Raw genomic sequence first — 21,817 nt, 5'->3', positions numbered from 1 at the left:
CCCTTCCCCCCTGCCCGCCCTCCCTCCTCCCCCCCGCCCTCCCTCCCTCCCCCCCCGCCCTCCCTCCCTCCCCCCCCCCGCCCTCCCTCCCTCCCCCCCCCTCCCCAGTCGCTCTCTCTCTCTCTTCCAACAACAACATGCCCTCGAAAAAGCCTCGGCACCGCCGGGCACTTCAGCGAGTAAATGTAATAAATGAATTAGTGTTTTCTCCTCCAACCATTATATTCCTCTCATGAAAGGGTTTAAGAACTGTTTAATTTTAAACTCCCAGGATATGGCAGTTTTATAACAAACATCATCAGATTTATAACCTACTTTAGGGAATCTGAACACTCACTGTGTTTCAATTCAATGCTTCAAATTAAAAAATGATTACATTTTTCCTCTTTAAGATCAAGTCTTACTTTATGACTCACCCCTGCATACATTCTGCTTTGTGCTAACATGCATTTTGTTCTTGATTACTCTTGTGCAGATTTCCAAAATGGCTGCCATTCATTTGTGACTGGGTTAATGCAGCTAAGCTCACAGATTCTAATTACAAGTGTTAAATTGCCCTCCACAGTCACAGCAATTCTAATTGATGGTAATAGCAAAAATAATTTGAGTGTCTATTTTTTCCCTTAATAACTTTGACTAGCATAATTAGTTTGCTTTCTCACTGTGAAGAAAGACAAATGTCTATTTTAATTTATCCAATCTATGAAAGACTCTGTGGTGTCATTCTGTTGCAGTGAGCACTTACATAAATGCAAGAATTTGTTGTTTACTGTTTAAAAGATTTGTCCTACCTGTCTTTTATAATTAATTCTCTTCTATGACTTTGCTTTCTTTTTATTTGTCCATTAATTTCTCATTGCTTGGTGCTTAGATTTTCTTCCTTTTAGTTTCTGTAATCCTCTTTTATTTCCATACCTCGCTTTCTCAACAACAGATGGAGGCACCAGTAGAAAAGGCCATTCAGCCCATTTTGGATCATACCCATTATTTCTCTCTGTTCATTTCTCTTTCATTTTGCTTATTTTTCACCATCCTTGTTTGCTATCAATCTATATTGTTCTCTATCATTTTCTGATTTGCTATTCACATAATGTGCCTATACGGCCATATTTAATGTCTAAGCCTACTTCCACAATATAATTACTCAGTCCCTTCCATCCCTAAACTCTATCACTGCAATCTCTTCCATTTCCACCTCATTCCCCACTTACTTCTCTATTTTTTCACTATTCTGTTCCTGCCGCTGACCATATCTGTTTTCTCAGCTCTCAGCTAAATCTGGGCAAAAGTGCAGTTCTCGCCCTCACCTTTCAGTTGTAGCTCCATAATTCCTCAGCTCCGACATTCCCCATCCCCAGACAAAACTGTGAGTGCTGCATAAGGAGACCAGGGAAACATAAAGCAAAAGATATATGGACTGGAGGCTTAACAGCTGAGCAGTGAAAGAACAGAGAACTTTTAGTTTTCTAAAGGGAATTGTGAATAATGTTTTGGAGATCATTATACTGCTGACAACATCTAATCTGTTTTTTATTTTGATTATGTGGTTCCTGAAAGTGATTTGAACCTTTTTTTATTCTTTCTCAGGATGTGGGCAAGACCAGCATTTATTGCCCATCCCTCATTGCCCTGGTTTGATACAACAGAGTGGCTTTCTAGGCCACTACAGAGGGCAGTTAAAAGTCAACCACATTAGTGTGGGACTGGAGTCACAGGCTAGACCGGGTAAGGATAGCATGTTTTGTTCCCTAAAGGACATTAGTAAACCAGTTGGGTTTTACCAACAATCTAATAACTTCTTGGGCACGTCCAGATTTTTTTTTAAAGTGAATTCAAATTCTCAAATTGCCATGGTGGGATTTGGACTCTCTCTGAATTATTAGTTCAGGAACAAAACCACTATGCTCCCGTACCCTGACTGAAAAATAATGGAGCCACCTGACCTCTGACCTAGCTGAGCAACAAGATCTATTTAGCTAGATTTACAGATATAGTCAGCATAGAAAGGAGACCTTGGAGATACACTGGTTCAGAATAACATGCAGACAAAGCTTCAATATAATGATGTGGGAATAAATATCTCAGAGTTATTAGTTGGCCTTTTGACGCCTGCCAATATTGTCACAACAGATGGCAGTTCTGGATTAGAAATCTCCAGGTCACTGTCATTATGATAAATGGCCGCCCACAAATTGTGCTGTTGCATGTTCCACATTTAAAGCCATAAACACATTCTCGTATCAGAAAGCATTCCGGCAATAAGCCACCCAGCATTACCTGGACAACCTGCTGTTTATAGCTTCACTAGCTGGGGCACAGCTCTCCATTTCAGAGTACTGGATGGCAACAACACTCATAATGAAAGTAGGAAGTGACCACTGATACGGGCTGTGCTCTCTGCTGGTTGGTAGTTTTAGCCTTAATGCTACTCATGTGAGTGTCAAAAAATAAGTCAGTCGCTATATATGAGCTGCTCTGCACCTCAACAGCCCTAATAATTGGCACAAAAGTGGTTGCAGCCACTAAACCAGCTGCGTCAACCAGAGGTTTGGAGAAACTATGACAGCTCCTCAGAGAAGAATAATACGAATATGCTGTTGCCAATCTCGTGGGTGCAATGCCTGTTCACCAGCTGGTCATTGTTGGACTAAGGGGACGTGGTGGAATTACATGTCAACCAAGGCCACCGACTTCCTGCATGGTAGGAAGTGACTATGAGCGGTCAATTTTCCATTAATGCCTCCGATTGGGCATTAATTGGGCAGTGTGGTGTTAGCATTTTTCCCACCATTAGTGCACTAGTCCTGCTTGTTTCTGTGGGGCCAGCTTCCTTTCGATAATGTAAGCAAGCTCCCCGTACTTACTGGGCCTGGCCTTGGGAGTTTACACCAGGTCTCTGCCCCCTTCATAGTGCCAAGGGATTTCCTGGGGATCTCTGGGAAGGGGCATGGAGGGATTACACTCCCAGAAGGAGCAGCTATGCTGATGAGATGAGAGGGAGCATAACTGGTCTTTCTACTTCAGTTTCCTCCCCTCACACCAAAAGAGCGCCCAGAAGAAATGAACTTTATGTCCTGCACCAAGTCCCTCTTCAAATGGGAGAGGGTCTAGATGCTGAAAAAAGGAAAGTCCCTTTTGTTTTGAGGGACAACAGGACAGACCTAGGAGGCTGTTTGTGGGCAGCACCCAGAAGACCTTAAAACCAGTGACAATTCTGCCCATTTCCAGGCTCAAGTCCTTGGCAAAAGGTGGGCCATGGCATGGGATGTGTTGAGCCTCGGGCAATGACCTGAACCCACTAATGTGGGCGGCTTCAGGTCAGGGGGAGCGTACTTTGGGGGCACGCTGCTTAACTAGTACCAGGTGGGGGGTGGCGGAGGAAAGGGGGAGGAAAATTGTCCCCTCCCAATCTATGCATAATATCCTGCCCACATGGGTGGAAACAGAAGAAAATTAGGAAAACCATTTGGGATTCTTAAGTTATATGTAAGCTCCCTGATGGCTCTGAAATGTCATTTAAAGAATTTATACTTCAATGGTATTTCATGTTGTGTGGCAAAGCCACCAAAGAGATTCTCACAGTAACTTGTACAATTGTCTTTAATCATTATTGTTACCTTTTAATGTTTGCCCTGTTTAAACAGCGTGGGATCGATAAAATCGCGATCTAACGCGATGACGTCATCGCGTCACGTGATGTTCCCAACGGCAGGAAACGTCATGACGTCAGGGTTGGAGGGCGTTTCCAGTTAGTCCTCGTGGAGTGAGCTAGTGTACAGACCTGTTTGGAGTTTCTCCTGCGTTTCTTGTTTTGTAATACTTTCAGTGCATTAAACTAAGTTTGTTAACTACCAGTTTAGTTCACAGTGTTTTTGTTAGGAGTGCATAGACTCCTACATTGGTGACCCCGAATCCTCGCGATCGTTTTTCGCGGTGGACATGGAACGCAGGCCAGTGATGGATTCCAACGCTGTGGCCTTGAAGCTCCCCCAATTCTGGGAACAACAGGTGGCCTCCTGGTTTGTGTAGTGTATGTGCTTTAAGTCAGAACTACTTTTTACAGCTCCTGTATACTGTAGTACCGGCAGTAACCACACCGGTATATAAGCTGTGCACATGCCTCTGTACTCCAGTCTAGAGATTGCCCTCCTCCAGTAAAGACCTGTTATTTGTTATGTACAGCATCCGTGTAATTATTTATCCACTGAACCACGGATCTAACAGTGGCAACGAGTGTTGATGCGAATCTACCTGCAACATTAAACAAAAAAAAAAATACTCGAGTCCAGGAACACGGGCGTCGACCGCGAGCAACCGCCCAGCAGTCAGGCAGAGATCCAACTTCACTGGGGAGGCTGTGGAGAGCCGGGCTTGGTTCCCCAGCCACAACGAGCAGTAAGAGACCGACGACAGATCCAGAGCAGACACTTCCTGAGCAGCGGCGGCTGGAGCCGACCGACAGCAGAGAGAGAGAGCCGGGCAGCGTCGACGGGGTAAGAAAAAGGGTGAAGAGAGCAGGGCGCAGCCGGGGGTTGATCACCGAGCGGCGTCGAGGAAAAATACTGCAAAACCGGAGAGAGAGAGGGTAAGAAACAGCCGGGTTCTAGACTGAGCGGCGTCGACGACTATCAAGAGAAGAACGCGCAGAGCACAGCCAGGGATCACGGGCTGATCAGGGTCTGCGGGGCGAAGCAAGGGGAGACGCCACTGAGCCGCGGAGAAGCAGGGAGAGCGCGGGAGACGCCATTGAGCCGCGGAGAAGCAGGGAGAGCGCGGGAGGCGCCATTGAGCCGCGGAGAAGAAGGAAGAGCGCGGGAGATGCCATTTTGCAAAGCTGCAGCGGGGAAGATGGGCGAGCGCGGGAAGGAAGGAAAGCACGGGAGATGCCATTTTGTGCCAGCGGAGAAGAAGGGGAAGCGCGGGAGGCGCCATTGGTGATAGTTAACGCACAACCAAGGATGCCGAAGAGTGGCAGTATCTCTACATTCGACAATGAAGTCGAAGATTGGGCGACATATGTGGAACATATTGAGGTGTACTGCAGGGCGAATGAAGTGCCAGATGCTAATAAAGCACTGGTTCTGTTAAATTCCATGGGTGCAAAAACTTATGGGTTACTGCGAAATCTAATAACCCCAGAGAAGCCGGTAAACAAGAATTTTGAAAGCATAGTAGAAATCCTACAGGACCACTTAAACCCCACACCGCTGCTGATAGCAGAACGATTTAAGTTCCATAAAAGGAACCAACACAAAGACGAAAGCAATGCTGAGTACCTAACGGAACTGCGCAAGCTATCGAAATACTGCCAGTTTGGAGCGGGACGAGCAGACACGTTAAGGGACAAGTTTGTGTGTGGGCTACAAAGTGAAGGTGTGGTGTATGTAACCTGTTCCACCTTAAGAGAACTTAAGCCTGTTCCACCTTAAGAGATGTACTACTTTCTCTGGCTGCTGTATACGTAATACCGGTGGTGACCACCGGTATATAAGTACTGTGTAGTGATATTGCTGTTAGTATAGCCCTGACCTCCAACTAGTAAAGACCTGTTGAAACGTTATTCTTGTAGTCTGTGTCAGTAATTAATCTTAAATACAACTAGAACACACAGACTTAACAGTGGCGACGAGTCCGATTCTTACCCTGCGGCAGTTTATATCCATGGCGGCTTCGTCCACAGAACGGGCGTCGAAGAGAGGCATCCACCCTCATCACCCTACTGGAAGACACGTCGCGCGGCAGGCATCGAGAACCCGGAGTGCAGAAGATATCCTGAACTCGAAGCCTCCATCAGCGGCAGTCAGCTATCTTCCTTCTACCTCGGTGGTGGGTAAGCCGGTCAGCGACGCGAGCAGAAAGTCGGCCGCGTTGGCTGTACAGACGGGGAGGGAAGACGGGGGAATAAGGGCGGTGAGATCGATCGCGACCGAAGATAAGGGCCGGGCCGCATTCGGGCCGAAAGGCGCAGCGCGGGGACATCGATCGCGGCTGGTGATAAGGGCCGGGCCGCATTCGGGCCAAAAAGGCGCAGCGTCTGGGGCGACTGAAGGCGCGAGAGCCGCGGTGAAGGCGAACGCAGCTGGTGCTAATAACCGGGCTGCAAGAAGGGCTGCGAGGCGCGACATCGGGGAAGCGCGAATGCCCGAGGGAGCCGCGGTGAAGCGGAGACAGCGTCGGGGGAGTTACTAACCGCTGGGAAAGGGGAGCAGCAGCGGCACGCCAAACGCCATTGCAGCCAGTGGGTGAAGAAGGCGAGCGCGGGAAAGACCGCCAAGTGCGGGAAACCGCCATTTTGTAGGCGGAGGACGAAGACAAGAGCGGGAAGCCGCCATCTTGGAAAAAGGGAAATCACTAAAAAAAAATTGCAACGATGCCTAAACATGGGAACATTAATACCTTTGATAGCGACATCGAAGATTGGGCCACGTGTGTAGAACGCATACAAAATTATTGTAAAGCAAATAAAATCCCAGATGATGAGAAAGCACTAACTTTATTAAACTTAATGGGTGCGAAGACATACGGGCAATTGAAACACCTTTTATCACCAGATGAACCGGCGGAGAAGACGTTCGAGGAGATTGTTACTGTCCTGAGAAATCATCTAAACCCCACGCCGCTGATGCTAGCGGAACGACTTAAATTTTACAGCAGAAAGCAGCTGAAAGATGAAAGCAATGCTGAATATTTAATGGAATTGCATAAGCTAGCAAAGTACTGTCAGTTTGGAACGGGACTAACAGATGCGCTAAGAGATAAATTTGTGTGTGGATTATTAAAAGATACACAAAAGCGACTGCTCGAGGAGAATGAGCTGACGCTTGAGAAAGCGGTCACTATGGCAGCATCACACGAAGCTGCAGCGAGAGGCACGGCAGTAATGCAGCTATGGTCACCGGAACTCAGTACAAATCAATTGGTTTTGAGTACTGTAAAATGTTATCGTTGTGGAAAGACAATGCACGATCAGAACCAGTGTTGGTTTAAAAACCAAGAATGCAGAACGTGTGGCAGGCTTGGCCACATAGCTAAAGTATGCCGGTCAGGAAAGAAGACCAGCAACAAAAAGTCACCGCAAGGAAAATACATAAAGGTACACAAGGTGACAAAGAACAGTTCGAACGAACAGAAGTCAGATTCAGACGCCAGCAGTAATGAACTGGGTAGCTTAAGAGTACACAACGTTGGTAAGGATGCAGATCTCCAGACAATTTGGGTCACTCTTCAGATAGCAGGAGTCCAAGTAAAGATGGAATTGGGCACTGGATCGGCATTGACGTTCATGAATAAGAAAGATTACAAAAGGTTATTCCAACATATTCCCCTACGGGATACGGAGATTATATTGAAAACATACACGGGGCAAAGAGTGTACCCCATCAGAAAGATAGAGGTAAAAGTGGTCCACAAGGGCAAAGAAAGCCAAGTAATGGACTTATATGTGCTACCTGAAGGAGGTCCACCACTACTGGGACGGGAGTGGATTAGGAAAATGAATATGGACTGGCACTCCTTAAAGGCACTAACGGTAGATTCCGGGGAAACAGATGTCAAACCTAAACGATTGTCCAGAATATTGGATGATGCTAAAGAGGTGTTCCAGCAGGGACTGGGAACACTGAGAGGAATTACGGCAAACATCAAGATTGATGAACATGCACACCCAAAATTTTTCAAAGCCAGACTGGTACCCTATGCAATACGACCTGCTGTAGAAGCGGAACTGGAAGCGCTAGAACGTTCAGGTGTACTGTCTAAGGTAGATTGGAGTGAGTGGGCTATGCCCATTGTTCCCATTATGAAACGTCCTTCGAGCAACAAGCCAGGAGAACCAGGGAAGGTTCGCATCTGTGGAGACTTCAAGATCACCGTTAATCCGGTGCTTCACACGGTGCAGTATCCGCTTCCGCGGATTGAGGATATTTTTGCTTCGTTGTCTGGCGGGAAACACTTCACCAAGATAGACCTGGCGCAGGCGTACTTGCAGATGGAGGTTGAAGAAGAGTCACGCCAGTACCTCACGATCAACACGCATAGAGGTTTGTACCGGTATAATAGGCTGGTTTATGGAGTGGCATCGGCTCCAGCAATTTGGCAGGGGGCCATGGAGCAGGTATAACAAGGAATTCCAGGCACACAATGTTACCTGGACGATATTCTGATTACAGGAGATGGTGATGAAGAACACCTCGCAAACTCGGAACTGGTGCTCAACAGACTGAAAGAGTATGGACTTAGAGTTAATCGGCAGAAATGTGAGTTCTTTCAGAAGAGGCTCTCGTACTGTGGTCATGTCATTGACCGGGAGGGGCTTCATAAGTCTCCTGACAAGATAGAGGCAGTTGTAAAGGCTCCCGCTCCGGATAATGTCTCTCAGTTGAGGTCGTTTCTAGGATTGATTAACTATTACCATAAGTTTCTACCGAATCTATCCACGGTACTGCACCCGCTGAACGCTCTTTTACAGAAGGGGGTACCATGGGAATGGAGTGAAAACTGTAAGAAGGCATTTCGCAAAAGCAAAGAATTGATCACCTCAGAGGAAGTGTTGGCTCACTTCAACCCGACACTGCCTATTCGGTTGGCTTGTGATGCTTCTCCATATGGTATTGGGGCAGTACTCTCACACAAGTTGCCAAATGGCACGGAAAGGCCAGTCGCATTTGCATCCAGATCATTGACCTCCGCTGAGCGCAACTATGCGCAGATCGATAGGGAGGCTCTCAGCCTTGTATGGGGAGTGAAGAAGTTTAATCATTACCTGCAGGGCCAAAAATTCACACTTCTGACAGACCATCAGCTGTTGGTATCCATTTTTAACCCTAAGAAGGGTGTTTCAGTGATGACAGCACAGAGACTCCAGAGATGGTCCCTTTTCCTAGGGGCACATCAATATCAAATAGAATTCAAAGGTACAAAGCAGCATGGCAATGCTGATGGGCTGTCGCGCCTGCCACTACCTGAAGAAGAAGAGACGACGAAAGTTGACCCTGTTGAGTTATTTCATTCGACCATCATCGAGTGTTTACCAGTCACCAATGCAAGTATTGAAAGAGAAACCAGGAACGACCCGACACTGTCCCGAGTCTACGAGGTGACAGTGAAGGGATGGCCAACACATGGTGATCCTCTGTTACCGGCATTCTCGGCAAGGCGAGACCAGCTGTCCGTCTGCCATGGTACTTTGATGTACGGGACAAGAGTGATTATTCCTCACAAGTTAAGGGAAAGAGTTCTAAAGGAACTGCATGAAGGTCATCTGGGGGGAGTTAAGATGAAAAGTCTTGCTAGGGCTTATGTATGGTGGCCGGGTATTGACCAACAGATAGAGGAGTTGACGAAAAGCTGCGCTGGGTGCCAAAAAGTGCAAAATGCACCTCCGATCGCACCACTACACCCATGGGAATGGCCTTCAGCCCCATGGCAACGCGTACATATTGACTTTGCTGATCCATTCATGGACTCCATGTTCCTAATTGCGGTGGACGCACATTCCAAATGGCCAGAAGTGATCAAGATGAATACCACTACTTCAGAAAAGACAATTGCGGTGTTAAGAACAATATTCGCAAGGAACGGATTGCCAGAACAGATATGTTCGGACAACGGACCACAGTTCGTGTCGGAAGAATTCCAAAAATTCTTAAAGAAGAATGGGGTGAAACATTATACCTCTGCCCCATATTATCCGGCGACAAACGGGTTGGCCGAGAGATTTGTCCAAACATTCAAAAAGGCAATAAAGGCCATGAACAATGATCAGATTCCGCTACAACACAAGGTGGACAATTTCCTAATGGCATATCGAAACGCCGCTCATGCAGTAACTAACCAAAGTCCTGCCATGATGTTTTATAACAGGAGGTTGCGGTCCAAGTTGGACTTGTTAAAACCAAATGTGCGGAGGGAAGTGGAAAACAAACAGTTCCGGCATATTAATAACAAGACCACTCGAAGTTTCGACGTAGGACAACCAGTGTTGGCAAGGGACTATGGAAATGAAAAATGGCAGTCCGGAACAATTCGGGCCAGACAAGGACCTCTGATGTACACAGTAGATATTGGTAACAATGTGGTAAGGCATCATGCGGATCAACTGGTAGAATCGAGAGCAAGTGTCGAACCCATGGTTGCGACAGAGACAACTGTGGAAGACGTTAATGAACCTGAAGCATCTACCTCAGCAGGGAATGTACCTGATGATGACGTCCAATACATAGGAAACCAACTAGAGGAGTCACCTCAGCAACAAGAATCAGAGACCACTGAAAGGCGTTATCCAACCCGAATCAGAAGGCCTCCTGAGAGACTGAACCTTTGAACTGTTTATACCTGAAGTTATATATGTATATATGTTATGTTATGTTAAATGGGGATATGACTGTTAAGCTAAAAAGGGAGGATTGTGGTGTATGTAACCTGTTCCACCTTAAGAGAACTTAAGCCTGTTCCACCTTAAGAGATGTACTAATTTCTCTGGCTGCTGTATACGTAATACCGGTGGTGACCACCGGTATATAAGTACTGTGTAGTGATATTGCTGTTAGTATAGCCCTGACCTCCAACTAGTAAAGACCTGTTGAAACGTTATTCTTGTAGTCTCTGTCAGTAATTAATCTTAAATACAACTAGAACACACAGACTTAACAGAAGGAACCCAGAAACGGCTTCTATCAGAAAAGGACCTTACGCTGGACAAAGCTTTCAGTATGGCAGTATCACACGAAACAGCCGCAAGGGGCGCTGCAGAGATACAACGGAGAGCGCAAGAATATGGCACCAACGAAATGACCTATGGAATAGGGAAATGCAATCGCTGCGGCAGAACAACACATGACCAGAAAGATTGTTGGTTCAAGGACCAAGTGTGCAGGCAGTGTGGGAAAGCAGGACACATAGCAAGAGTCTGCAGGTCTGGGAAGAAAACCAACAGTAAGAAATCTCCACAGGAGAAGTACAAAAAGGTACACCAGGTGATGGACAGTGGTTCAGATGAACAGAAAATTGACACAGACTCCAGAAGCAAGGAGCTGGGTTGTCTGAAACTACATAATGTAACCGAAATGGAGGATCACCAGACTATCTGGGTTACACTCAAGATAGACGGAGTCCAAGTGGAAATGGAATTGGACACAGGGTCAGCTCTAACAGTCATAAATCAAAGAGACTACAAGCGGCTATTTTCACACATACCCTTGAAAGCTACAGAGATTGTCTTGAAGACGTATACGGGCAAAAAGTCTACCCCAAAGGAAAAATAAGGGTGAAAGTGACATATAAAGGTCAGGAAATACCTAAAATGGATATATATGTATTGCCAAATGGAGGACCACCACTGCTAGGACGTGAATGGATCTGGAAGATACATTTAGATTGGCATTCCATACAGGCACTGAAGGTGGAGGCCAAAAAGGATGACGACGTCGCACCTGGACGACTGTCAAAAATGCTAACTGACGCAAAAAAGTGTTCCAGGAGGGACTAGGAACACTAAAAGGAATAACAGCAACAATTAAAATAGAGGATAATGCAAGCCCAAAGTTTCTGAAGGCCAGACCAGTGCCTTATGCGATCAGACCAGCGGTTGAAGCAGAGCTGGAAGGGTTGGAATGTTCAGGAGTACTGTCCAAAGTGGACTGGAGCGAGTGGGCTACACCCATCGTTCCTGTAATGAAGAGGTCGTTGAGTAATAACCCTGGGGAACCAAAGAAGGTCCGCATCTGTGGGGATTTTAAGGTGACAGTGAACCCAATCCTTCACACGGTGCAATATCCACTTCCACGAATTGAGGATATTTTCGCCTCGCTATCTGGTGGTAAACGCTTCACAAAATTTGATCTAGCCCAGGCATACTTGCAAATGGAGGTAGAAGAAGCTTCGAAACATTACCTTACGATCAACACCCATAAAGGTCTCTATCAATTGGCTGGTGTTTGGAGTAGCCTCGGCTCCGGCTATCTGGCAAAGAGCGATGGATCAGGTCCTGCAAGGGATTCCAGGGACCCAGTGTTATTTGGACGACATCTTGGTCACGGGCGAAAATGACGGTGATCACCTCGCTAACTTGGAGAAGGTGCTCGCCAGATTAAAGGAATATGGGCTACGAGCTAATCACCACAAGTGTGAGTTTTTCCAGAAACAGATCTCGTATTGCGGCCACGTCATTGATGATGAGGGGTTACATAAGTCCCCTGACAAGATAGAGGCAGTAGTCAAGGCTCCAGCACCGGAAAATGTGTCAAAACTGAGGTCGTTCCTTGGGCTGGTAAACTATTACCACAAGTTCTTACCAAATTTGTCTACGGTATTACACCCGCTGAACATCCTACTGCAAACAGCGGTACCATGGAAGTGGGATGACGAACGTAGATGAGCTTTCCAGAAGTGTAAAGAATTGATCACATCAAAAGAGGTGTTGGCCCATTTCAACCCAGCACTACCAATTCATTTGGCATGTGATGCATCACCCTACGGCATTGGAGCAGTGCTGTCGCACAAATTCCCGGACGGTTTGGAGAGGCCAGTAGCCTTTGCGTCTCGGTCACTAACCTCAGCCGAGCGCAACTACGCCCTTGACAGGGAGGCCCTCAGCCTAGTATGGGGAGTAAAGAAATTCAACCACTATCTGCATGGACAGAAGTTCACCTTGCTGACTGACCACCAACCACTTGTCTCCATCTTTAATCCTAAGAAGGGCGTGCCAGTAATGACTGCACAGCGGTTACAAAGATGGTCCCTGTTTCTAGGGGCGAATCAATATGAAATAGAATATAAAGGCATGAGACTGCATGGGTACGCTGATGGGCTATCGCGCCTGCCACTGCCTACTGTGGAGGAAGCACCAGCAGTGGACCCTATCGAGATATTATATTCATCGATAATTAAAAGTTTGCCAGTAACAAACGCGGATATAGAGAAGGAGACCCGCAATGATCCGACGCTGTCACGGGTATATGAATTGACGGTGAGGGGATGGCCAACACATGGCGACTCACTGTTGCCAGCATTCTCATCCAGAAGAGAACAGCTGTCAGTATGCCAGGGGACAATGATGTGTGGATCCAGAGTGGTGATTCCACCCAAGTTAAGGGAGAGCGTGCTAAATGAGCTACATGAAGGTCATCTGGGGGGAGTGAAAATGAAAAGCCGAGCTAGGGCTTATGTGTGGTGGCCGGGAATCGATCAACAAATCGAAGACCTAACTAAGAGCTGCTTAGGATGCCAGAAGGTCCAAAATGCACCACCACATGCCCCTCTACACCCATGGGAGTGGCCCTCCTCTCCATGGCAATGGGTGCACATTGATTTCGCTGGTCCATTCATGGACTCAATGTTCTTAATAGCAGTGGGTGCTCATTCAAAGTGGCCTGAGGTGATAAAGATGTCTTCAACCACTACAGAGAAAACGATTGCAGTCCTACGGATCATATTTGCCAGAAACGGGTTGCCAGAGCAGATCTGCTCTGATAATGGACCACAGTTTGTGTCCGATGAGTTCCAAAAATTCATGAAAAGGAATGGGGTAAGGCATTACACATCCGCCCCGTATCATCCAGCCACCAATGGATTGGCTGAGAGGTTCGTACAAACCTTTAAGAAGGCGATAAAGGCCATGTGCGACGAGGAAATTCCACTACAGCATAAGATGGACAATTTCTTATTAGCCTACCGAAACGCGACACATGCAGTTACCAACCAGACCCCGGCCATCATGTTCTTTAACCGAAGGTTGAGATCTCGTCTGGACTTGCTCAGACCAAATGTGCGAAGAAATGTTGAGGACAAACAATTCCAGCACATCAACGAGAAGCCGACAAGGAGCTTCAATGTAGGGCAACCAGTCTTGGCCCGGGACTGTCGAACAGAGAAGTGGCAACCCGGAACAATATGTACAAGGCAGGGGCCATTAATGTACACAGTGGATGTCGGGGAGAACATTGTGAGACGCCACGTCGATCAGATCTTAGCATCACAGGAATGCGTCAACCCCATGTCTCGAGTACCTGGGGATGAACCCAACATACCGGTAGTATCTACTTCAGACCCAGTAGCAGTGGAACCCGATGACCTACCCGATGAAAGGGGGTCAGAATCGCCTCTGCACCAAGAACAAGAACCTCCGGAAAGGCGCTATCCCGAAAGGGTCAGGAAGCCGCCCCAAAGACTGAATCTATAAATGGACTTTTGTTATTGAATGTACATGTAAAAATGTAATTGTTATTTGAATATTAAGGGGGTATTATTAATCTAAAAAGGGAGGAATTGTAGTGTATGTGCTTTAAGTCAGAACTACTTTTTACAGCTCCTGTATACTGTAGTACCAGCAGTAACCACACCGGTATATAAGCTGTGCGCATGCCTCTGTACTCCAGTCTAGAGATTGCCCTCCTCCAGTAAAGACCTGTTATTTGTTATGTATAGCATCCGTGTAATTATTTATCCACTGAACCACAGATCTAACAGTTTATGCAGGCCGAGGCGCAGTTTGAACTCCGCAACATCGTGCAGGACCAGACCCGATATTTGTACGTGGTCTCCGCCCTCGATAGCTCGACGGCATCGAGGATCATCAGCCTTCTGGAGAACCCCCCGAATGCTGACAAGTATGTAGCCATCAAGACTCGGCTGCTGCAGGTATTTGGCCTTACCAAGGCGGAGCGCGCTCGCCGCTTACTGACACTACCAGGGTTAGGTGACTCCAAACCCTCGGAACTAATGAGCCAGATGCTGACGCTCCTGGGGTCCGAACCCCCATGTTTCCTGTTCCGTGAGCTGTTCCTTACGCAGCTGCCCGAACACGTCCAGGCAGCCCTCGCCAGATCGGACACCGGGGACTGCATCGCGCTCGCCGAATAGGCGGATAAAATTTACGCGGTCCGGCAACAATACTGCGCCATCACGCAACACCCCACCCCGAGGGGCCCGGCCCCGGCGCCTCCGACGGCTGATTACTGTTAATACCACACTCGTTTCGGCCCGAAGGCCCGCTGCTGCCGACCACCATGTAGTTTCGTGCCCAGACCGGCGAACAGACCGCCGCGAGTCAGGAACACCGAATCCGGTGCGTCCCCCGTGTAGTGTCCGTGTATAGATAAAGACACTGAAGACAGGAGTTGGTTCATAGGTATTTACTAAGCAAGTCTGGGGGGGGGTTTCTAAAGGATATACACGATACACAGGCTTATGCAGCCCAAGTGGCAATTACCGGCATTACGCACACCTGGGGCTCTTAAAGGCACATTCACCACAATTCCTCCCCTTCTAGCTAACTAGTACATCATATTTTAAGTAATTATTAATTACATGTTATATGCAAAATAATATACATTGCTGTATTAATTAATTATAAGTTAGTCTCTCAGGAGGCTTCCTGACTCGGTCCGGATAACGCCTCGGGGGTGTAGTAGTTTCTGGTGGTGTAGTAGGTTCTTCTGGCAAGGCTGATTCGGCTTGAAGGCCAGTGTCGGGTTCATCGGGCTCCAGTATCACCGGATCGGAGGTAGATATGGGTATCTCTACTTCATCGTTAGATGTATAGAGTGGTGGTGTAGGTTGTCCCTTTTCGGATGACTTGATGATTTGGTCAGCATGGCGCCTTATTATGCTGTCTCCGATGTCCACGGTATACATCAGTGGTCCTAATCGTGTGCAGATAGTTCCAGGCTGCCATTTCTCGGTACGGTAGTCCCGGGCCAAAACCGGTTGGCCTATCTGAAAGGCCCTAGTTGGCCTTTCATTCATGCCCTGAAACTGTCGGTTCTCCACGTCCCTTCGGATGTTGGGCTTGACCAAATCCAGCCGGCATCTTAGGTTTCTATTGTAGAACATCATGGCGGGAGTTTGGTTAGTAACCATATGCGTTGCATTCCTATATGCGAATAAGAAGTTATCCACCTTGTGCTGAAGTTTTATGTCTTCATTACCCATGGCCTTGATGGCCTTCTTGAAGGTCTGGACAAACCTTTCAGCCAATCCATTGGTGGCGGGATGGTATGGGGCGGACGTGTAGTGCTTTACCCCATTGTTCTTTAAGAACTTTCTGAATTCTTCGGACACAAATTGCGGTCCATTATCAGAACATATCTGCTCCGGCAGCCCATTCCTGGCAAATATGGTCCTTAATACTGTGATGGTTTTTTCCGTGGTGGTGGAGGACATCTTTATTACCTCCGGCCACTTGGAGTGTGCATCAACTGCGATTAAGAACATTGAGTCCATAAATGGACCAGCAAAGTCGATGTGCACCCTTTGCCAGGGAGATGAGGGCCACTCCCATGGATGTAGAGGGGCCTGTGGCGGAGCATTTTGGACCTTCTGGCATCCTAGGCAGCTCTTGGTCATGTCTTCGATGTCTCCATCGATACCTGGCCACCATACAAACACCCTAGCTAGGTTCTTCATTTTCACTCCACCCAGATGCCCCTCGTGAAGCTCCTTTAGCACTTTATCCTGGAGTTTGGGTGGAATCACCACTCTGGATCCACACATCAAGGTTCCTCGGCACACTGACAGCTGTTCTCTTCTTTGCGAGAATGCTGGCAACAGTGGTTCGCCATGTGCTGGCCATCCCTTCACTGTTAAATCGTAGACCCGTGAGAGAGTAGGGTCATTTCTTGTCTCCCTTTCAATGGCAGAATTTGTCACCGGTAGACATTCCACTATGGTAGAGTGGAATATCTCTACTGGGTCTACTGTAGGTGCCTCTTCTATCGTTGGCAATGGTAGGCGTGATAAACCGTCAGCATTCCCATGCTGTTTTGACCCTTTGTATTCAATGTTGTATTGGTGTGCCCCTAGAAAAAGGGACCACCTCTGTAGTCTTTGTGCCGTCATAATGGGGACACCTTTTTTAGGGTTGAATATGGAGATGAGGGGTTGATGGTCAGTCAGCAAGGTAAATTTTTGTCCGTGTAGGTAATGGTTGAATTTCTTCACTCCCCATACCAGGCTGAGTGCTTCCCTGTCTATCTGGGCATAGTTTCGCTCAGCTGAGTTCAATGAGCGTGACGCAAAAGCTATCGGCCGTTCCGAGCCATCAGGGAATCTATGGGACAATACCGCTCCTATGCCGTAAGGGGATGCATCGCACACCAGTCTGATTGGTAGTGATGGGTTGTAATGAGCCAAAATTTTCTCGGATGTGATTAAGTCTTTACATTTATGGAAGGCACGTTTACAGTCTTCGTTCCATTTCCAAATCACTCCTGTGTGTAGAAGATCATTAAGAGGGTGTAGAATAGTTGATAAGTTCGGTAAAAATTTATGATAGTAATTTATTAATCCCAGGAATGACCTTAATTGTGAAACATTTTCACGTGCTGGGGCTTTTATAACTGCTTCAATTTTTTCAGGTGACTTATGCAACCCTTCCTTATTAATTATGTGGCCACAATATGATATCTGATTTTGGAAAAATTCGCACTTGGGGCGATTTGCTCGTAGGCCCCGTTCTTTCAGCCTAGTGAGCACCTGCTCCAAATTGGCAAGGTGCTCGTTGTCGTTTTCTCCTGTTATAAAGATGTCGTCTAGGTAGCATTGAGTCCCCGGAATCCCTTGCAGGACTTGCTCCATAGCTCTTTGCTAGATAGCTGGAGCTGATGCTATTCCAAAAACCAGTCGATTGTACTGGTACAGGCCTTTGTGTGTGTTTATTGTGAGATACTTTTTAGAGGTCTCCTCAACCTCCATCTGTAGATATGCCTGTGCCAAGTCAATTTTTGTGAAACGTTTCCCTCCGGATAGTGAGGCGAAAATATCTTCTATCCTCGGAAGAGGATATTGTACCGTGTGAAGGACCGGGTTTACAGTCACCTTAAAGTCCCCACAGATGCGAATTTTTTTCTGTTCCTCAGAGTTATTTTTCAATGTTTTTTTCATGACTGGAACGATGGGTGTTGCCCATTCGCTCCAATCTATTTTGGATAATACGCCTGCCTTTTCCAAATTCTTCAGCTCTGCCTCGACTGCCGGACGTATTGTGTATGGCACCGGTCTTGCCTTAAAATTTTTTGGAATTGCTGTATCTTCCACTTTTATTGAGGCGGTGATGCCTTTCAAGGTTCCTAGTTTCTCTTGAAACATTTCTTTGGCGTTGGCCAAGATGTCTTTTAATCGTTCAGGTATGATGTCATCATTGTTTTTTTCCTTACTGGTCACCGTCAGTGCCTGAATGGAGTGCCAGTCTAAACGTATCTTCCTTATCCATTCACGTCCCAACAACGGTGGACCACCATCTTGTAGAATGTATAAATACAACTTTTGTATTTCTTTGCCGTTGTATACCACAGGCACCCTTATTTTTCCTTTGGGGTAGACTTTCTGCCCCGTATATGTTTTTAAGATAATGGATGTGTCTTTTAGAGGTATATGCGAAAATAGCCTCTTGTAATCTCGTCGATTTATTACGGTTAGAGCTGATCCTGTATCTAGCTCCATTTTAACTGGGGACCCTGCTATTGTGAGGGTAACCCAAATGGTTTGGTAATCCTCTTTGGCAAGTACATTATGTAATTTGAGACAGCTTAGTCTCTTGTTTCCGGAGTCGCTATCGCTATTCTGGTCTTCGGAGCTATTGTCTGTCACCATTTGTACCTTCCTGTACTTTTCTTTATTGATTTTTTGTTTTCTGTCAGTGGATTTATTTTGTCCAGATTGGCATACCCGTGCAATGTGTCCAATCTTACCACATTGCCTGCATGCTTTGCCCTTGAACCAGCAGTCCCTCTGGTTATGGGTGGATCTGCCGCAGCGATAACATCTTCCGAACTCCTGTGTCATTTTATGGGTGCCGAAGTCCTGTGTCTCTTGTTGTATCTCTGCAGCTCCTTTTGCTGCTGCTTCATATGATACAGCCATACTGAAAGCTTTGTCCAATGTTAAATCTTTTTCAGAAAGCAGTCTTTTTTGTGTTCCTTCACTTAAGAGACCGCAAACAAATTTGTCTCGAAGATAATCCGATAGTCCTGCTCCGAATTGGCAGTACTTTGATAGCTTTCTTAATTCGGTTAGGTAATCAGCATTACTTTCATTCTTGTGTTGATTTCTCTTGAAGAACTTGAATTGTTCCGCTATCAGCAGCGGTGTTGGGTTTAAATGCTCCTGCAGGGTATCAACAATTTCTTTAAAAGTCTTGTCCTTTGGTTTGGCTGGAGTGATTAAATTTCGTAACAGCCCGTATGTCTTCGCGCCCATTAAGTTCAGAAGTACTGAAGCTTCTTTTTCATCTGTTATTCCATTTGCAGTGCAATAAACCTCTACTCTTTCCACGTATGTGGTCCAATCTTCTATTTCGCCATCAAAAGCCTCAATATTACCAGATTTAGGCATTTCAGAAAAGATATGGCGCTTCCCGCGCTTTTTTTTTTTCCTTCTCTCTCTGTAGCAACGATATGGCGCTTCCTGCGCTTTCCCGCCGCTGCTACCGATAACAACGCTGTTTTACTGTGGTTTCCGTTTATTCACTGTTGGAGACTTGTTCCCGACGGAGGTCTAAACGCTGACCTGCTTGCCGCGCTGGCCGTCTCTCGAGTGCACCCTCCCAGTCCGTTATTGCTTGCCTCCGATTTCGCTGCCTGTCTCAGCTGTAGAGCCCGCCGCTGGAGCTCCAGCCTGACGCCCAGGAAGGATTAGCGCAGTACCTGTCACCAGCTTGGCCAGCTGGTGAAACCACAGTTTCTCTTACTTCCTTGAGTCTTCTGGACGCTGGAGGAATCGATGTCCTTGAGGTGCTGCCGAATTGCAGGTAAGTCCGTTTCAACTTCGTCGCCACTGTAGTGTCCGTGTGTAGATAAAGACACTGAAGACAGGAGTTGGTTCATAGGTATTTACTAAGCAAGTCTGGGGGGGGGGGTTTCTAAAGGATATACACGATACACAGGCTTATATAGCCCAAGTGGCAATTACCGGCATTACGCACACCTGGGGCTCTTAAAGGCACATACACCACACCCCGCAGCCACGATGGCGATTGGCGACTCCGGGAATCTCATGTATTTAACCAACTCCATCTCGGGCCGTCGTTTTCTGTGTGACACGGGGGCACAGTGCAGCATACTTCCCGCCTCGGTCCTCGACCTTCGGTCCGGCGGAAGGGGTCCCCCCCTCCAAGCTGCCAAATGGGGTACGATCCGCACTTGCGGGAAACGACGGGTGCAAGTCTCTTTCGGTGGCCAGCGCTTTACCTGGGATTTCGTCACCGCTCAAATTTCGCAGGCCCTTTTGGGCGCCGACTTTTTAGGCGCCAACGGCCTGTTGGTGGATGTGAAAAATCGACGCCTCGTTCATGCCGCCACGCTCGACGGTATTTCAGGTGCGCACAGCACGGCTGCGCCGCGCTCGGTCTCCTGCGCGCGGCCACCTCCCAACGACTTCTCCTGCCTTCTCGGGGACTTCCCCGAGCTGACAAAGCCCACCTTTTCAGCTTCGACCACCAAGCATCGGGTGGAGCATCATATTTCGACAACCGGCTCTCCCGTCTACACCAGGGCGCGGCGTTTGGAGCCCAGCAAGCTCGCGGCAGCGAAGGCGGAGTTCGCCGTGATGGAGAAGCTGGGGATTATTTGCCAGTCCAGTAGTCCCTGGTCTTCACCGCTCCACATCGTCCCAAAGCCCAGCGGGGGATGGCGGCCCTGTGGCGACTATCGTCGCCTCAATGAGATAACGACGCCCGACCGTTACCCCATCCCCCACATACAAGATTTCTCTGCGCATTTGGCGGGGAAGTCAATATTCTCAAAGGTCGACCTCGTCCGTGGGTACCATCAGGTCCCAGTGCACCCCCAGGATGTCGAAAAGACGGCGGTCATCAACCCTTTTGGACTTTTTGAATTCCTCCGCATGCCCTTTGGGCTTAAAAATGTGGCGCAGGCATTCCAGCGCCTTATGGACTCGGTTCTGCGGGACCTTGATTTTTTGTTCATCTACTTGGATGACATTCTGATTGCTAGCACCACAAATGATGAACACCTCAAGCATCTCCGTGTCCTTTTTCAACGGCTTCAGCAGCACGGCCTCATTGTGAACCCGGACAAATGTCGTTTCGGCCTGGCGCAGCTCGATTTTCTAGGCCACCGCATAACTGCCACAGGGGCATCGCCGCTTTGAGCTAAGGTGGAGGCGATCATGGCGTTCCTGAAGCCGCAATCTGTGAAAGCCTTACAGGACTTCCTGGGGATGGTTAATTTTTACCAATGGTTCATCCCCAGGGCCGCACAACTCATGCGGCCGCTCTACGAGGCCCTCAGGGGCAAGACGGGAAAGGAGCCCGTGGTTTGGTCGCAAGAAATGGGTCACGCCTTCGAGGATATGAAGACCGCGCTCGCGAACGCGACGATGTTGGCACATCCCCTGCCAGGAGCTATCATCACCCTCACGACGGACACGTCGGATTACGCTGTGGGGGCCGTCCAGGAGCAATGGGTCGACGGCGCATGGCAGCCTCTGGCATTTTTTAGCTGCCAGCTGCAATGGCACGAACGTCGGTATAGTACTTTCGACAGGGAGCTGTTAGCTTTGTTTTTGGCCATCCGCCACTTCCGATTCTTCCTCGAAGGGCGCCGCTTCACTGCGTTTGGCGACCACAAACCCTTGACGTTCACGATGGCCAAGACAGCGGAACCGTGGTCGGCTCGGCAACAACGGCAGCTGACTTACATCTCCGAGTTCACCACCGACGTCAGGCACGTGGCCAGCAAGGACAACGTCGTCGTTGATTGCCTCTCCCACGCCGCCGTCCAGGCCGTTCAATTAGGCATTGACTTCGCAAGAATGGCAGCCGACCAGGCTGCCGACCCGGAGACGCAGGCCTTTCGTTCTGTCC

The 21,817-nt window shown here is 47.9% G+C and overlaps 1 protein-coding gene across 2 annotated transcripts in view; it reads right to left on the bottom strand.

Annotated features, from left to right (window-relative positions):
- prkg1b (protein kinase cGMP-dependent 1b) overlaps window positions 1–21,817 on the bottom strand; it is a 1,090,349-nt gene that overhangs the window by 45,900 nt on the left and 1,022,632 nt on the right. For both annotated transcript variants that reach the window (XM_085994888.1, XM_085994889.1), the window contains one exon: window positions 15,572–15,595. In XM_085994888.1, the coding sequence (XP_085851014.1) occupies window positions 15,572–15,595 (24 nt within the window). The remainder of the gene's footprint in view (window positions 1–15,571; window positions 15,596–21,817) is intronic.

The sequence above is a fragment of the Somniosus microcephalus genome, chromosome 8 (genome assembly GCF_052327205.1).
Source record: "Somniosus microcephalus isolate GS21.2 chromosome 8, FLI_Smic_1.0, whole genome shotgun sequence".
Lineage (NCBI taxonomy): Eukaryota > Metazoa > Chordata > Chondrichthyes > Squaliformes > Somniosidae > Somniosus > Somniosus microcephalus.
This window is presented reverse-complemented; position numbering and strand designations above follow the sequence as displayed.